This window comes from Suillus subalutaceus, assembly GCF_016647625.1.
Source record: "Suillus subalutaceus strain FC151 chromosome Unknown DFJ58scaffold_11, whole genome shotgun sequence".
Lineage (NCBI taxonomy): Eukaryota > Fungi > Basidiomycota > Agaricomycetes > Boletales > Suillaceae > Suillus > Suillus subalutaceus.
In genome coordinates this window covers 303,474-318,968 of record NW_024540260.1, presented here as the reverse complement: position 1 = coordinate 318,968, position 15,495 = coordinate 303,474, and the positions used below count along the sequence as shown (strand labels likewise).

At 48.5% G+C, this 15,495-nt stretch overlaps 5 protein-coding genes across 5 annotated transcripts; 2 read left to right on the top strand and 3 right to left on the bottom strand.

Annotated features, from left to right (window-relative positions):
- Positions 1-1,191: 1,191 nt before the first annotated feature.
- On the bottom strand, positions 1,192-4,722 carry DFJ58DRAFT_653116 (WD40 repeat-like protein; the record flags this gene model as incomplete). The annotated part of the gene is made up of 15 exons (XM_041381720.1): positions 1,192-1,858; positions 1,909-2,012; positions 2,063-2,242; positions 2,290-2,408; positions 2,463-2,831; positions 2,877-3,011; positions 3,059-3,130; positions 3,182-3,525; positions 3,574-3,745; positions 3,795-3,874; positions 3,926-4,032; positions 4,090-4,204; positions 4,261-4,415; positions 4,469-4,589; positions 4,643-4,722. The coding sequence occupies 15 exons, from the start codon at positions 4,720-4,722 to the stop codon at positions 1,192-1,194; spliced, it is 2,820 nt and encodes a 939-aa protein (XP_041248799.1).
- Positions 4,723-5,023: 301 nt separating this feature from the next.
- On the bottom strand, positions 5,024-6,600 carry DFJ58DRAFT_723102 (uncharacterized protein; the record flags this gene model as incomplete). Its single annotated transcript, XM_041384949.1, has 2 exons — positions 5,024-6,349; positions 6,397-6,600. The coding sequence occupies 2 exons, from the start codon at positions 6,598-6,600 to the stop codon at positions 5,024-5,026; spliced, it is 1,530 nt and encodes a 509-aa protein (XP_041248798.1).
- A 622-nt stretch (positions 6,601-7,222) lies between these two features.
- Positions 7,223-11,250, top strand: DFJ58DRAFT_765156 (uncharacterized protein). The gene is made up of 11 exons (XM_041388737.1): positions 7,223-7,455; positions 7,529-7,543; positions 7,603-7,793; positions 7,867-7,998; positions 8,063-8,269; positions 8,322-9,290; positions 9,343-9,420; positions 9,475-9,757; positions 9,807-10,614; positions 10,669-10,738; positions 10,790-11,250. The coding sequence occupies exons 1-11, from the start codon at positions 7,392-7,394 to the stop codon at positions 11,084-11,086; spliced, it is 3,114 nt and encodes a 1,037-aa protein (XP_041248797.1). The 5' UTR covers positions 7,223-7,391; the 3' UTR covers positions 11,087-11,250.
- Positions 11,251-12,094, bottom strand: DFJ58DRAFT_765150 (uncharacterized protein). Its single transcript, XM_041388736.1, has one exon. The coding sequence runs from the start codon at positions 11,647-11,649 to the stop codon at positions 11,344-11,346; it is 306 nt and encodes a 101-aa protein (XP_041248796.1). The 5' UTR covers positions 11,650-12,094; the 3' UTR covers positions 11,251-11,343.
- Positions 12,095-15,242, top strand: DFJ58DRAFT_765148 (beta-lactamase-like protein). The gene is made up of 11 exons (XM_041388735.1): positions 12,095-12,485; positions 12,537-12,582; positions 12,633-12,724; positions 12,774-13,352; positions 13,407-13,596; positions 13,708-13,854; positions 13,907-14,056; positions 14,110-14,364; positions 14,421-14,562; positions 14,613-14,857; positions 14,910-15,242. Exons 1-11 carry the CDS (start codon positions 12,289-12,291, stop codon positions 15,129-15,131), a joined length of 2,265 nt encoding a protein of 754 aa, XP_041248795.1. The 5' UTR covers positions 12,095-12,288; the 3' UTR covers positions 15,132-15,242.
- The last annotated feature ends 253 nt before the right edge of the window (positions 15,243-15,495 follow it).

Genomic DNA, 15,495 nt, shown 5'->3' with positions numbered 1-15,495 from the left:
CTTCGCACATTAACGGAGGTCTTCGCGTCATACCACGATTTACCCGGTTGCTTATTGACGATGGCTATGACATTTCCATGTCTGACGGAGCAGGCTGTGCCAACTTGTGAGAGCCTAACCTAAGCTCCAAGTCTTTGAAATCAACCGCTATCTTGATTTCCAGGACACAACATTCCACGGAATAATCATTTTGCTTCGGCTCTGCTCCACTTTGACTTCACTCTCATCGATGGTACCAAGCTGGATGGCATGGAATTCAAACGCCCTGGCGGTAGAATCTGCAACGAGGATCACCAATTGCTCGCCCTCGGCAATTCACCCATCGAGTCCCCGGTAAACGTCGCTCTCATCCTCAGCGGTCTCTTGCCCGCCTCGAGCAGGTTACACATGATTGGCAGCACGACTTATTTGACTTCAATGGACGATTGCAGTCAGTTAATATCTTTCTTGGCGGCTTCAGCGTTGTGAAGAAGCGGTGTATTGAAGCATGATGAAGTTAGTCAGATACGATTTAATCATAACCTATCTTTTTAAACTACGGGCGAACGTGTCATTAGATAGCTCTAGATACACAATCCAGATTCATTGATAATGTGCCTACAATGATGAATGAAAGGAAAAACGAGAGAAACAAGTAGGATCTAATTGTCATCGTCGACGGCAGCAGCCAGTGGTGAATCCGGCCATTCAATGGGTTCGTCGTCCATGTCTAGAGGCTGGGTGTCCATCTGTACATCTGACGGGTCAGGGTGAGCTTGGCTATCTACTAGCGTGGCATCTTGGGTTTCTATATCCATGGCTTGGGAGTCTGCCGAAGGGCTTTGCTTTGCCTCTTCAGCCTCGGGCGCAGCACCGATTTTTTTCTTTGCTCGCTTTTCCTTTTCCGCAGGAAGTTTCGAAGGCAAGCCAAAGAGCGTACTCTGTCTCGAGAGGTCCTTCTTATCCTTGTCTTTTTCCTTGCCTTTAGCAGCAGCAGCCGGACCTGTTAATCACGATTAAACAATCACGAAGGGAAGACAGAAAACAGTGTTTCATTGTTGCTCACGTTTTTCTGCGACCTCGACCTTGTTGAAAAAGCTCTCGCTCTTCTGGATAGGTTTGTTGAGCTCAGATTTTCTTGCAAAAGGATTCTTCTTGACTTCTTGCCCAGTCTTCCGAGAAAATGGGTTGTCTGCCATGGATGATCAAAATTTACGCGCGCCCGGGTTGAATAGCTATGCACGCACTAGGCTTGGGTGACGGCACCACGGCATCAGACTCGCCAACGGCTCGCCTCTTTACCTCGCCGTCGAACGCGTTAGATGAGAGGTCGTCATCATTGTCGTCACGTTTCCTCTTTCCCTCGGGAGACGTTGATCGAGAAGCAGAAGCCTGTGGCGCTCGCGAGCGACTCGCTCTGATCGCGATATTAGACGCAGTGAACTCCGTTTGCTCGACGATCCCAGCAGATCGTGTCAGACCAGGTCTGTCGACCTTGGGTGGCGGATTGAAGTTCTGGAAAGGCTTTGGTCGAGCTAACGGAGCATCCTCATAGGCAAATCCCTGTCTCGCCTCCCTCGCCTCTTCTGCCGGTGTTGCGTTCTGTTCCCGCCACGATTTAATTGCTTCTATCTTCTCCTGCAATCCAATGAGGCGGTAGAATCCTGCAAGTTGACTTGCAGCTGCAATTGAGTTTGGAAAATGTAACCGTTTGACGAGCTCAATCACACGCGGTGCCTTGTCCGCCTTGCAGGAAGCTTGGATGAGCTTGAGCAGTTGTTTGTCTAGTTCAACTTCGCGTTTATCGATGTCGGGAGACGTTATTTCGTCACCAAGAGCATCACGAGCAAGGTTAACGTGAATTCGCTCCCGAGCAATGCTGATAATTCGGTGTTCAGCAGGTATCATGCAAGCAGAGAAAATGCATACCGCTCTTCAATAGGTGAATCTACGGGGTCTTGATTGCGGAATGGTAAGCGGACGGGAAGCTCTTGTATAAGAGGTCGGGGGAAGCCAGGGTGCTCTTGACGACCCTTGAAATGGAGTCAGTAGACATGGGGGTGTCGAAGGCTAAGCCACCTACTTTGAGAATCAGACACATGAACGTGTCTTGACTCAGGCCGACAGGCCAATACGACTCATCCTTGCCCTGCTTGCGCTCCAGTAAGTTGGTGTCCATGAGACGTGCCCACGCCGCACGATTCGGGCGCCGGTGATGAATCATAAGGTGTATGTAGCCGGCAGAATCGTATATTGCTGGGGCCTAGCAAGCCAATTGAGAAGAGAATGTCAACGAGGAATTTCACGTACCCCCTCATCTGTAGTTCCGATCCACCTCAGAGTGTGACCTTTGGGTATTGGTAATGGCTTCTCTTGAAGAACTTGAAAGTCTTCAAAAGAAATCAGCGTGGCGACCAAACTTTGGGATCCTGGAGGAACAAATCGTTCAACATTTATGTTATTGAACAGGTTAAGGACCTTACCATCAATGGTGGTCGCACCAGGTCGGTGCACCACAAGTACATATTCCTCGGCAGCAGCCATTGTCACATATTCACCTTCCACGCCGAGGACAATTCTTTCCATACCAGAGCCGCTCAAGAACGTCAGGTCTCCCGAACTGGTTGCGATCACGATATTCCCTTGTCCCTGAATATCACCTCCAGACGACGAAGGATCTCTCAGTGACCGCATTGGCCTCTCGCCACCTGCCGCGAGGCCAAGGACACGCTGACCCTTTGGGAGGGCGTATGTCCAATCCCCTTGCGTGGACCAAGTGCCGTAAGGTTTATATATGACTTGTGCCGAGTGATCAAGCTCAGGAGGACAAGCAAAGAGTGCACCTCGTTCACCTGTAAGGACGTCAGACTTGCTTGTAGAAGTTACAGGAGGCTAACCAAGAGAGCCAAGGTCATATTTGAAGTGATCGGTAAAGTGGTACCCCTTGCGGGCTGATCGGTCGTGGAATTCGACATTGACGATGTGATGAGTATCCTGGTCCGTTACCTCAATGACACCAACCATATTGTATGCTATGTCGAAATAAGTATGAGTCGTGACATGTCAAGGAGTCTCTTACCGAGGTAACGCTTTTTATTTTCCATAGGCGTTGACCCTGGTTGGAAAGCAGGTTGAGCCTTCGTGATACTCACTAAAATACTGTTAAGTCATCGTCAACATTTACCCGTCGATCTTGACTCACCCATCTCCTTCACGAATCCGCCACCTGCGCGCATCGCTTTTGCACCTTCAGGCTCGTCTTCCATCCCATCACCAAGGTCGTCAATGATCCAGTCGTCGCCATATGAGTCACCGCCCTCCGCATCAGCGGCAGGTTCTTCGCCCCACAAGGGGGGAGTGGACTTTCGCTTTGTCGTCGTCCCTTGAGCGCTGCTTGCAGCCGTTTGGCGCACGGGATCAGGTGAGCCTGCTGGAATTGCATCCCGCCACCGAGAGAGAACACCTTCTGTATCTGTCCATGCCAAGAGGTTTTCTGTAGGTGAGAAAGCAATTTGAATGGTAAATGCATTTGGGGTGCCTGGGTGCCTGCAACGAGTTACGAGTGCGGAAGAAAAGACTATTACAAAAGCCTACTTCCAAAGTACCCGTTTTGTCTGCACACTCCAGACTAATATCTCTTGTTTGCAAGCACTGGCAAGGTATACGCCATTGGCTGAAAGCGCTAGTGCTGTCGTTGCGCCGACGGTATTTGGATCAGACAGAGATGAAGTTTTAGTCCATGTACTCCGCGAAATAGCGACAATTTCTATTCAATCACAAGTGAGAGTGTGGCTTCAATGCTCTGACCCACTTACCGTGCGTTCGTGACGCTGCAAAGAAATACTGTCCTGACTGGTGCCAAACGGCAGAACAATCATGCATGAATTCCGGAGACCTCGTGGAGAGTCAGTAAAAGGTTTTTGTAAATGAGGTGAATAGACCTCACTCCGGATCTACCACTTCGGGTATTACGCCATCAATAACGTTCTCCACCTTGGCTTCAGTATCGGATATATTCCATGCCACTATGGTCCCATCTGAGCTACTTGTTGTCTGAGGAATGAAAAACCATGAATATACCAGTAGCATGAATATTATCGATGCTCGTACCAAAATGGAGCCCGATGGATGCCACGTCGTCTTTCGTATACGTTTCTTATGTCCCCCTTCTAGTACCACCACATTCGTTATTTCATCCAAATCAACGATTTTCACCGAGAGTTCGCTAAAGTGTACGAGAACAGTCAATACACACAACAGCTAATGCATGCAGGAACGCACTCAGAAGCAACAGCAACGCGCTTGCCAGAGGGATCCACTGCTAAACACCTGATTGATGCTCCAGCAGCGCTCGTCACAAGTCCATCGAACTGTGCCTTTCCAGGAATGTACTTTCGCACGTCAGAGTCATGGCCTCCAGAGAGCCAGCAGCCTTCCTGTTTTCCGTTGTCAGCTCAGACGAATCCAGGATACATGAAGAGCCACGCACAGCAGCGGCGACCGCCGTGATACCCTCATCAGCTTCATACGCTGCTTCTGGTTCTTGGTCCTCCCCTTGGTCAGTGTGCCATATTCGTACCAGGGTATCTAAGCCTCCCGTGTATGCAATCCTAGGGAAAGAAGGTTGGGTCGGCAGCTCTCTGATCTAAAACCGACTACTTACTTCCCATCACGCGAAAACGCGATGCACGTTTGCCCTTGCTGATGGGCCGAGTTGCTGATCGCCTTAGAAGTGCTTGCCATCGTCGCTGGTCAAGGATTCGAAGTGCAGGACATTGGACAACGCTTCACGACTTCCTTGTGCGAGCACGTGATGCGTTCACGATGGTCACAATCACGTGATAGTGTGATGCTAATGTTTTAATGTCACGGTCATCACTCTCGCACCGTTGTGGTTAACCAATTATGCATAACCCTGTTAGCGCACAGCACCAGTCTCAATTGATAGTAATACAGCAAACATATAGCCATCATGTATCAACAAGTACGAAGTAAATGCTGCTACATAACCGGCCGCGGCATAGGTGATTTGAACAGGAGCCAATTATCGCCCCAAATACCGCGTCCTTACAATGCGAAAGCCACCAAGTAAGCGATTGACCAGCTTCCATTGCTCCATCGCCCATGGTTTATCGAACAATGCATCCAATGGGCCACCAATCCAAGGGGAAAGGTTCACCTCCGGCAGGTTGGGCAAGAGACTGCTGAGGACAAGAGCCACGTCCAATGGAGAGCCAATTAGTGAGTTACCGAGGACAAGCTCTTGCAGACCATTGTTACGGATACCACTTCCGGGAGATTTGACGTCTATGCCATCAAACTGCGTGGTATCGATGACAAGAGAGAGGGATGCCAATTCAGGGCAAAGCCGAAGCACATTGACTAGTCCATGGAAGGTAGGCAGCACAGTACTAGCGGGGTCGCGATAACAGCCGAGTCTGAATATTTTGAGCTTCGGCCATGCTTTTACTAACTCGCTTAGTTCGTCATCGGAGATTGAGATGGTACATGCTGCCTCGACATCGAAATGTGTTAAATTGCGAAGAAGGCGCAGAGGGCCAAAGTCGCCTGGTTGGACGTATACATTGTGGAAGGTGTTGTAAAATTGTTCGCAGAGTGTTATGCCCTCGAGAGTGTCGTTGTCGCATCGTTCTAGGAGTATGGCGCAGAACTCGGACATAGAATCGGATTGCTGTCCAAATACGTCAGAGGAAAAGACGGCCGTAATATGTTTGCTCCGGACGGTCCGAAGAGAACGTAAGAAGTCTGTCATATGGTTGAGTCTGATAGCTTGAAGACCCAAGAGTTCTAGATGTTCCAGACCAAGTGACTGCGGTGGCAGCCCTGTGCGTCTGAGAAAAGATGGCCCTATGTAAAGCCAAAGTGTCTTGAGAGACTGTAGCTGTGTAACGTGTACCATCCCTAGATCTTCTAGCCCGCATACGGTCAAAGCGGAAAGATGATGGAGCTGACATATCGCCTGTGTCAGGAAGGGCGCAATCTCACGGTTCAATGTCGGGTCGTCTACTTGAGGTCGGAAGGAGGTGAGATTAGGACATGCGGTCCCGATAGTGGATAAGATGGACATCAAGGTGGGCGAAATCGAGGTAATTCGTAGATCCAAGGAAACCAAGGAAGGCACAAATGCCATGTGCAAGAACTCGATGATGAGGTGGGTTTGATCGACATTCCAAGCCAAACATCGAAGATTTGGAAACATGGTCGAAGATGGGTAAGGGTAAGACAGCATGATTATACGAATATGTTCAATAATGGGCGATGGATCTCCAGATTGTGTGATCGAGTGCACGCGGGATGCGTATTTGCGAAAAGTGGCCCAGGCCTTGGTATCGATGGGCCTGAGCAGTATCTGTACAAATTACTGAATGAGATGTTGCGCGAATATGAAATGCTTACCACTTCTCCTCGGAAACTGAAGCCCCAGATATGCATTGGTATACATTTGACCAGCGGCTCTAGCGATGGCAAATTCCTCCATAAGGTGTCAAGTGCTGGACCTTCAAACGTGCGACACGTCAATGCAAGGCCAGGAAGTGAACCGCGATTAGTGTGCCAGCTGATCTGGTCTAGAATTTCGGCAATGCACAGAGCTTGATGCATGAGATTGAAATCGCAAATACGAGATTCAAGGGTGTGATGAAAAAAAGGAGCTCCGGTACGTGACTGAGATAGGAGCACTCTGTTTGATCCCTCTATAAAGGTCCACGAAGCTGTGGTGAATTCCAGTAGTAGACTAGATGATTACAGGAAGTAGCAAAGGCCGCCACGCACGATGGACTGATGAGGAAATGTTGAGTAGAGGGCAATGATAAATGCAGTGACATATGCGTGTTTTCGAAGTAAATATTGCACTGATCTCAAACAGCCGCATGGTGGCGAGTAGCACACGGCCAGAGGTGAGCAGAATACTTGGAGCTACAGCATGAAGGTACTGCACAAAGTGAAATGGAAGACTCACGGTTGAATCGCCACGTCAAGGCTTTTGCTGGAGAATGATTTCGTCAAGTTAGGGCAAAGTCAGGCCCTTGCCTAGAACGAGTTTTGCCTCTGGGAGACTAACCCTTGTTACGCTGTATATCGAGCATCAGGGTAACTTAAGAAGTAAGTGTTAACAATTATCGAGAAGTAGAAGACAATGGGTTTATTGTGGCGGAGGTGTATTTGCACGTATTTGTAAGCTGATATGATTGATTCGATGGATGGCATTAGAAGTTTCCGCCACGGTTGATTTTGTATTTTGTTGTATCTTTTGAATAAGTGCTTTCTTCTGCTCTCTTATACATCCTAACATCTCACTAAAGCCATCTACTTAAACACTAGCGACACCCCTTTTACCCGATTTTTTATCATTTTTCTCATATCTTTATATCAAACCTTTCGTATTCCCCAACATGTCTTTCGCCGAAGTTGGTTCCGAATCCCTTAGGCCGATCCTTCTACGCTCGAGCACACCAGGTATGTGTATTTCTTCATTTTTTATATATTTCTACAGCTCACAAGTTCATTCCGTTTGATTTCTTTTTCGCAGCTCCCAATGAGAAAGGTCTGCCTTTCACTTCAATATTTACAAGCACCAAACTCATTTAGGCTTATATTTTGTAGTACTGCTATACCTAGAGGGTATGCAAAGAGAATCTATGGGTCTCGGATCCCCCACTTCTACTCTCATTCGTAATGGCCTTCCGTCTACAAGGCGCAGCGCCTTTGGTAACGACGACGGCGCCTCCGATCTAGACTCAAATGTTCAGGATGGTCGAAAGACCGAGATGTCCATCAATGCTCATTCTGCATTCGTGAGTACCAATTACATTTAAAATTTTGGATTTTTGTCCGGCTTTCCCATGGTGTTAAACGACCTACTACCAGCACGAACCTGGTCCTCAGGATCCCCCAGGTCCGCGTTATGAGTCATTTGATTCTGGTCCTTCCTTTGGCAATAAAGGCCCTTTGCCTGACTTTGGGCCCAGTAGCGGAGCACCTCCCTGGAATGCTTGGGAGGTACGTCGCCATCGGGCTCACATAATCACATATCCAGTTCTACCCTTGTACTCATTTTATTCAGCGTTCTACAGTGGCTGGTGCCGCAAGAGTACCTCTTCCAACCTCTGTTACCTCCCCGACCACTTTCAACATCAACATCGAACCTCCATCCACACCCAGCGGTTCAAAGTCACGCAAATCTACCTCTCAAGCCAGTGGTGCTCCTTCAAAATCACGCAAGTCAGCTGCTTCCGTAGTTGAGAGCGATTCACGGGATACCATTAGAGGCGTACGTCTTTTCGTGTCGTCAGCCGTACAAGTAATTGATGGAGATGTTATAGCACCACAATACTCCAAGCAAGGCGCATACAGTACATAGCGCAGCACCTGATGAAACTCCCTTGTCCCCTCGTCGATCACGAGCAGGATCAAGATCACAAGTCCCTACTGAATACCCTCCTTTACCTCCCAGCACATTGCTAAGTCCGTCAGGCCGAACCACCCATCTTCCTCTCTCCCCACGATCGCACCGCCATGCACCAAGCGTGTCGCCATCTGACTCTCCCAGTCAAGCCCCATTAAAGGCTGCTAGGATGGCGGAGAGGGAACTTAAGGAAAAGGAGAAGATGCGCTCAGTTGTGAGTGGCGGCCCCATGAGTGACGTTGATGGAGCCGTATCGAAACGTGGAGGTCCACTGAGCGCTGCTGGCGGCCCAATGTCTCCCTCGCATCATAACCGCCCATTCTCCCCTTATCGTCATGCCGCCACCCAAGAACCCTTACTATTTACTGCAACAATGCAAGTCCAGAGGCAGGCATCCTCACAGTCGAACGCATTGTCTCAGTTGAATGTGAATACATCTCAGCTGGATGGCGGCGGAGGCAGCAGTAAACTATCTCATGTGTCGCACCATTCCCATCACACTCATCAATCCCATGTCTCGCATCAGTCGCATCATTCACATCACACCCATCAATCGCAGTCGCGCGCGCGCTCGCCGGCACGCGTAGAAGAAGATGGCAGAACAACGCCCACACCCTCTCGTCCGCATTCTCCGTCGTTTTCCCTGAACCAGGCTGAGGAGGAGATGGTGGCAAAGGCACTGGCCGAATGTGGTGCTGGTAATCGCACTTCATACGCCCCTAGTACTCTCGAACCAGAAATCATTGACTCCCACTTCCACGATATGGATCTTTGCATCTTGCTTCATCAAATGGACGATAACACCACCCATGAAGTGGTGAAGAAGGCGCTACGGAAAGCATTGAGGCAGCGCGTCAAGAAGCTGGGCATGAAATATGACCAAGATGTGCGCTCAACTGGTTATCTCTTTTGTTAAATGATATCTTACATCATATCAGTCCATGCGACAGTATAGGAAGTCGTTCCATGACCATGATCCTAGCGTCCATCTGGATGCGGGCTTCCAGCCAAACACAGTGAGTTGCTCTAATTGTTTGCGACGTTTGAATCTGACATCAACTCCGCAACAGCAAGAGCCACCCGAATGGGCCAAAGAGCTTATGAGCGGAATGATAAAAGTCCAAGAGCGTCTTGAAACTCTCAGCCCTCAGTCACTGAACACGCCCATGCCACCTCGCAGCCAACAATCATATGCCGAGTCTGCTGCTTCTCGAGAGCAATATCGAGAGACGGAATATTCAGAAAACATGGATCAGTACGGTCAAACCCCGCGCACTCAAACCGTGAATATCAACACGCAGCCCACCGGCACGATTCCAGAGTCGATGTACCAAAATGAAACTGGTATCATCGGTACGTCTTCTTCTTACGCGGTCGAGATGAATATCCTGATGAATTGTAGTTGAAGAGGATGATGAAATCTATGGTGATCACACTGAACTTGAGCAACGGTTCGGCGCTACTACGATCACTGAGACACGGGGAGGCATAAGCGAGTTTTTGAGTGGCGATCGAGACGACTCTCCAGGTCAGCAGTTCTTGGAGGAGGAGCTGTACAAGTTACGTGTGAAGCCTGGAGGAAGCCAGTCGGCCATTACGCACAAGACTTGGGAAGTCGCGAGAGATGATCAGGACGAGTTCGAGGAGGGTCATGGAGCGTTTACTGAATCTGGTCTACCTGAAATTCCCGACTCAGGCAACTACACCGAGCGCCGTCAGCCCTCTCCGCCTCTACCGCCAATCCCCGGACAAGAGATCAGTCGACGAGAGATGATACCTTCTCAGAACTCGCAAGTTCGGAATACTGGTCATGACTACAGCGAACTCAGTCTCCCGCCGTGGCAGCGCATCCACCAGCGCCTCCTCAATTGGGCTATCATATGGCCAATGAGCGAGATTGATACAGCGCTCAGCAGCACAACTCGAGGGCAACAGGTGGACGAGGTCGCGCTGAGCATTTGGTCGACGCAGACGTACAAGCGATACGTGAGAAGTCGCATGACGGATACTCCGGGCGGGCGTGTGGACAGGCTTTTTGTCCCTCCGAACATGGCAGACGCGATCAGCACTGCTGTATTCAATGGCCGGCACGGAGATGCATGTGGGATGCTGAGGGATTTATGGGCGCCTTTTGGTTTCGAGGGCGCTCCGCGATTGATCGTTGTACTTGCGAAACACCGGTCGGATGCAGGTCATTGGGTCGTCCACAGGTTGGTCGATTAGTTTTAGTTCTTTGTGCTATTTAATGAGTCTTTTTTTACCAGATTCTCACTCCCTGATGGTGCACTCACAACATACGACTCGTATCCTGAACGAACTCTTCCCGATGGACGGGTGAGTAAACTGATATCTTATATGCCCAGCAAGTACTAAGTTCTCTCACAGCCTCTTGGTTGGTGGTTTGCCATCCGAGTAGCATGGCCCGGTGCCATTTATGCAAACCCAGACCACCTCATGCAAAAGATGGTTCGCCTGCACCGTCCGATGCAGCTCAACATCGACAACTCCGTCGCCGCAGCTGGTATCTGGCGAAACGTGCTCATGGGCTCTCGCGCGGAACGCAGTCTTGACCTGGAGCGTCTCCGGGATTTGATCAATACGGAGGTGAAGAATTTGAGGCAGCGAAAACAGCAGGGGAAGTTGTCGATCAGCTCGCCTAAAGCGAATTGGGAGGATGTTTAGTTTTAGTTGCTTAGATTAGAGTATATATATATTGGACTCGATTGATTGTTTGGTTGGTTGTGGTTGTGCTGGATCTGATGTATGTACTGTATCGTAGGATAGGTGCAGCAAGGACCTACTTTTCTGTATTACTTCAATGCTTATTGTAATTTGTGACTTTGGCCGTGAAATTAATATTTGTTTGTGATATTTGGACATTTAGATCATCTCAGACATTTTGCGGACGCAACAAAAAGTAACTCGGTATGCGCGTAAGACTACACAACTGATTCATTCATGTCCCCCGGGCAAGGTAATACGAAGTTGTCTTCCTGACGGTGACGACTCTTCATCGCATCTGATATGAACAAGCAACCAAAGTCAATAACAGTCAGGCACCAGAAATGATAAATAGTCGAAAGCTCTACCTTGTCACAGTCATCATTTTGAATTTGTCTCTGAAGGACATGCATACAAAGATAAGCGTGTATGAACACGCATGTCTTGTTCATGTGCAGTACGATGCAGAGGCTGCGAGATATGATGGTCCTACAATACAGACATTCAATGAACATGTAGACCATGAGTAAGAATCCTCGCACGCGATATGGATCAAAGGCTCATGATGGTCTCGGTGAGAGCCTTTACATGATCTATTTCATCTGCAGGAGGTCGATTGGAGTGCAAGGCCGTAGGTCTCCCGATGGCCTGGAAAATATGTTTGTAAGCATTGAGAAGCCAAATTTAATCCACATGATTTCAATCATGAAAAAAGACCGAATGGCGGTCTTCCCGGTCTGATCACCGAGGGATTAGATTCCAACGCACCTCGTACAGTGTTCGAGCATTCGAATCAAGAGCATGTCTAGCTTGGTCGATCTGTTCCCTGAAGCGCTGCTTTTGCTTCTTCTTTGAAGAAGATTTGGCTGCGCTCCTGCGGATTTCCTGTGGACCAAGAACTGCGCGTTTATTTTGAGTCTTGCTAGTCTTGCCCATAGCCTTCGAGATGCTAGTACAAAGAGTCGTCGCTTACGTCAGTATCGTTCCTTGTTTAACTTTGAATCTGGTTTTCTAACCCAGCTCTCTCTGCTACGAGGTTGAGAAATTCACCATTTCTTCTGCTTTCCCTGTAATCTTAAGTCTGGCTATATTGTGAACCTTGAGACTGTTCTGGATTGCCATATCATCAAATTGGACGCAGACGTTAAAGGGCGAGCAAAGTTATGGCAGACTCACCAACGCTGAGTGTTACGCTCCTTGGTGCAGGTCAAGAGGTGGGAAGATCCTGCTGCGTGCTGCAGTACAGGGGGAAAACCATTGTCTGTGACACAGGAGTGCACCCTGCGTACAGCGGCATGGCTTCGCTTCCATTTGTGGATGAACTTGATTGGAGCACGGTAGACGCGATTTTGATCACTCAGTGCGCGATACGTCCCCTAGAATTATTTTGACAACTTAATTCGATCTTCAGCTTTCACCTTGATCATGCTGCTGCCCTCACTTACATCATGGAAAAGGCAGGCTATATTTTATCTCTGACCGACTCAGACTTGACCGGTTATATTAGACCAACTTCAGGGATGGTAAGGGTAAGGTGTACATGACGCATCCTACGAAAGCTGTGCACAAGTTCATGATGCAGGATTTTGTTCGAACGAGGTATGTTCGGTACTGATGTGAAAACAACTGACCCAATAAACAACGACAGTTCGTCGTCCTCCGATGCTCTATTCACTCCCCTTGAAATGAACATGTCGATGTCGTCGATTATCCCGGTCTCTGCCCATCAATTGATTACACCTTGTCCTGGAGTTTCGTTCATTCCTTATCATGCTGGCCATGTATTGGGCGCATGCATGTTTCTCATTGATATAGCCGGCCTCAAGATTCTGTACACGGGGGACTATTCTCGCGAAGAAGACCGACATCTTGTCAAGGCAGAAGTTCCCCCTGTTCGGCCGGATGTCCTCATTGTCGAAAGTACATACGGCGTTCAGAGCTTAGAAGGTCGCGATGAGAAGGAGCTGCGTTTTACGAGTCTCGTTCACTCAATTATTAGGCGTGGAGGACACGTCCTTCTACCCACTTTTGCTCTCGGACGAGCTCAGGAACTTCTCCTTATCCTCGATGAATATTGGAAGAAGCATCCGGACCTGCACAGCGTGCCCATTTATTATGCTTCTAATTTGGCACGCAAATGCATGGCTGTATATCAGACGTACATACATACAATGAACTCGAACATTCGCTCGAGGTTCGCGAAGCGAGACAATCCATTTGTATTCAAGTGCGTAGAACGTTATCATACTTTCGGAGGCTGTCCTAACCGCCCCTGTTTTAGGCATATATCTAATCTTCCACAGCCACGCGGCTGGGAACGGAAAATCGCGGATGGCCCTCCATGCGTCGTGTTGGCAAGTCCAGGTTTTCTTCAAACTGGACCCAGTCGTGAATTACTCGAACTTTGGGCACCTGACTCTCGAAATGGACTCATTATTACTGGATACTCTATCGAAGGAACACTGGCTCGGGTGAGTTGTCTTACGTGTAGAATTGTACCGCGATTTGCGTGTCTCTTAATGGCAAATTTGTTTTCCGCACCTCATATTTGAGTGACAAGATCTGAACTTTTTTCAAATCAGGACATAATGACTGAACCGGATGAGATTATTGGACTGAAGGGCAATACTATCCCGCGAAAAATTTCAGTCGATTATCTTTCTTTTAGTGCGCATGTGGACTACTCTCAGAATTCCGAATTCATCGAGCTAGTGAAGGCTCAACATGTAGTAAGTGCCCGTGCAAATTTGACGTCACCTTACTCAAGTCCTATTACCAAAGGTTCTAGTTCACGGCGAGCAAACCGCAATGGGGCGTCTTAAAGCAGCCATGACTGCCAAGTTCAAGGATCGCGATGAGGACGTGAAGATCCACACCCCTCGTAATCTTGAAACTCTCGAGCTGTCCTTCCGTGGGGAACGTGTGGCGAAGGTCTCGAGGTTTAATCTTAAATGACACGGGTTAATTGACGCAATTCCATCTAGGCGATTGGTACTCTGGCTAATAAGGCTCCTCAAGAAAACGACATCATATCAGGGTTGCTTGTTTCCAAGGATTATTCTTATACCCTTCTCGATCCGCGTGATTTGAAAGACTTTGCTGGATTATCGACCTGCACTGTCGTTCAGCGACAGAGGGTAGTCCTTGGCGTGGGCTGGGATCTTGTGCGGTGGCATCTGGAAGGAATGTACGGTAGTGTTGAAGAGGGTTTGGACAAAGATGGCGTGAAGGTGATTCGGGTAAGAGATATCTGATTCAAAGTAGATGGGGATAATCCACTGATAGGCCTTAACAGGTTATGGGTGCTGTCGATGTCAAACACAATACAGAACACGAACTCACGCTTGAGTGGGACTCGACCGCAAGTAACGACATGATTGCCGATTCTGTTTTGGCTCTTATTACGGGCATTGACAAAAGTCCTGCCTCTGTAAAATGTGGGTGATGCATTGCATGATTTGTTGTGGATGTTGATAAGTTTGTTTAGTAACATCACAGCAACATTCACATACTCACCACCCTCACTCGGACCATCATGAAGGTGATCAGTCTATCACTAGAATCCAGCGGATTGCATGGTTCTTGGATGCCCATTTCGGTGATGTGGAGCTGCATATGCCCGAAGTAGGTGATGAACAAGACCAAGACCAAGGCGACAAGAGCGAGCCAGCATTGATCGTGCGGATGGATGACTCAGGAGAAGCTGACGCACACATAAATCTAGTAACCTTGGTACGTATTGACGTTGAGGTTTTCATTACCCTGCTCAATCAACCCATTGTAGGTGGTGTCGTGTCCAAGTGACACCATGCGTAAGCGTGTTGAAGCAGTATTGGACATGGCCATAACTACAGTGAGCTCCCTCGCGGGATCTTTCGCTACTGGGGTCAGTATGTCCCCTGAAGACGCGGACCCGAAGCAAGAAAAATCCACCTCACCAGATCATACGGATACGAAAACTGTAGAGGATACGATGACTACCGGTGAAGCTGATATCGCTTCATGATGATTGTAATCTCGATTTCGTCTACTGCAGTGTCTTCTTTGTAGTGTCAAATATCTATTAATGATGTTATACTGCTACATGAACTCAATAATATGCCACCATGCAGCGACCGAAGCTTTTGAAAGCCTAAGCTGAAAGGCAGTCACGTAAGTAGCAAGTGCTTTGCGGCTTTGTCGTTCTTGAATGATGCTTACTCTAACCTGCACTAGTAGCAACAGGATGATGTATTACTTACCCTTCTAGTTACACGGTAATCGATCAATCACCCATTCACCAAACACGATCATTTATTTTCAGCAGTGCGCAGCAATGTTCTAATACATCCGCCGGCTGCGGCCCGAGGGAATGACTTGAAGCCAAGATA

Coding starts and splice junctions, on each gene's coding strand:
- DFJ58DRAFT_765150 (XM_041388736.1), bottom strand. CDS start 11,649: ATGGTCTACATGTTCATTGAATGTCTGTATTGTAGGACCATCATATCT.
- DFJ58DRAFT_765148 (XM_041388735.1), top strand. CDS start 12,289: ATGGCAGACTCACCAACGCTGAGTGTTACGCTCCTTGGTGCAGGTCAA. Junction 12,725..12,773: donor CAGGATTTTGTTCGAACGAG/GTATGTTCGGTA, acceptor AAACAACGACAG/TTCGTCGTCCTCCGATGCTC. Junction 13,597..13,707: donor TCGAAGGAACACTGGCTCGG/GTGAGTTGTCTT, acceptor TTTTCAAATCAG/GACATAATGACTGAACCGGA.
- DFJ58DRAFT_765156 (XM_041388737.1), top strand. CDS start 7,392: ATGTCTTTCGCCGAAGTTGGTTCCGAATCCCTTAGGCCGATCCTTCTA. Junction 7,999..8,062: donor CTCCCTGGAATGCTTGGGAG/GTACGTCGCCAT, acceptor CATTTTATTCAG/CGTTCTACAGTGGCTGGTGC. Junction 10,615..10,668: donor GGTCATTGGGTCGTCCACAG/GTTGGTCGATTA, acceptor TTTTTTTACCAG/ATTCTCACTCCCTGATGGTG.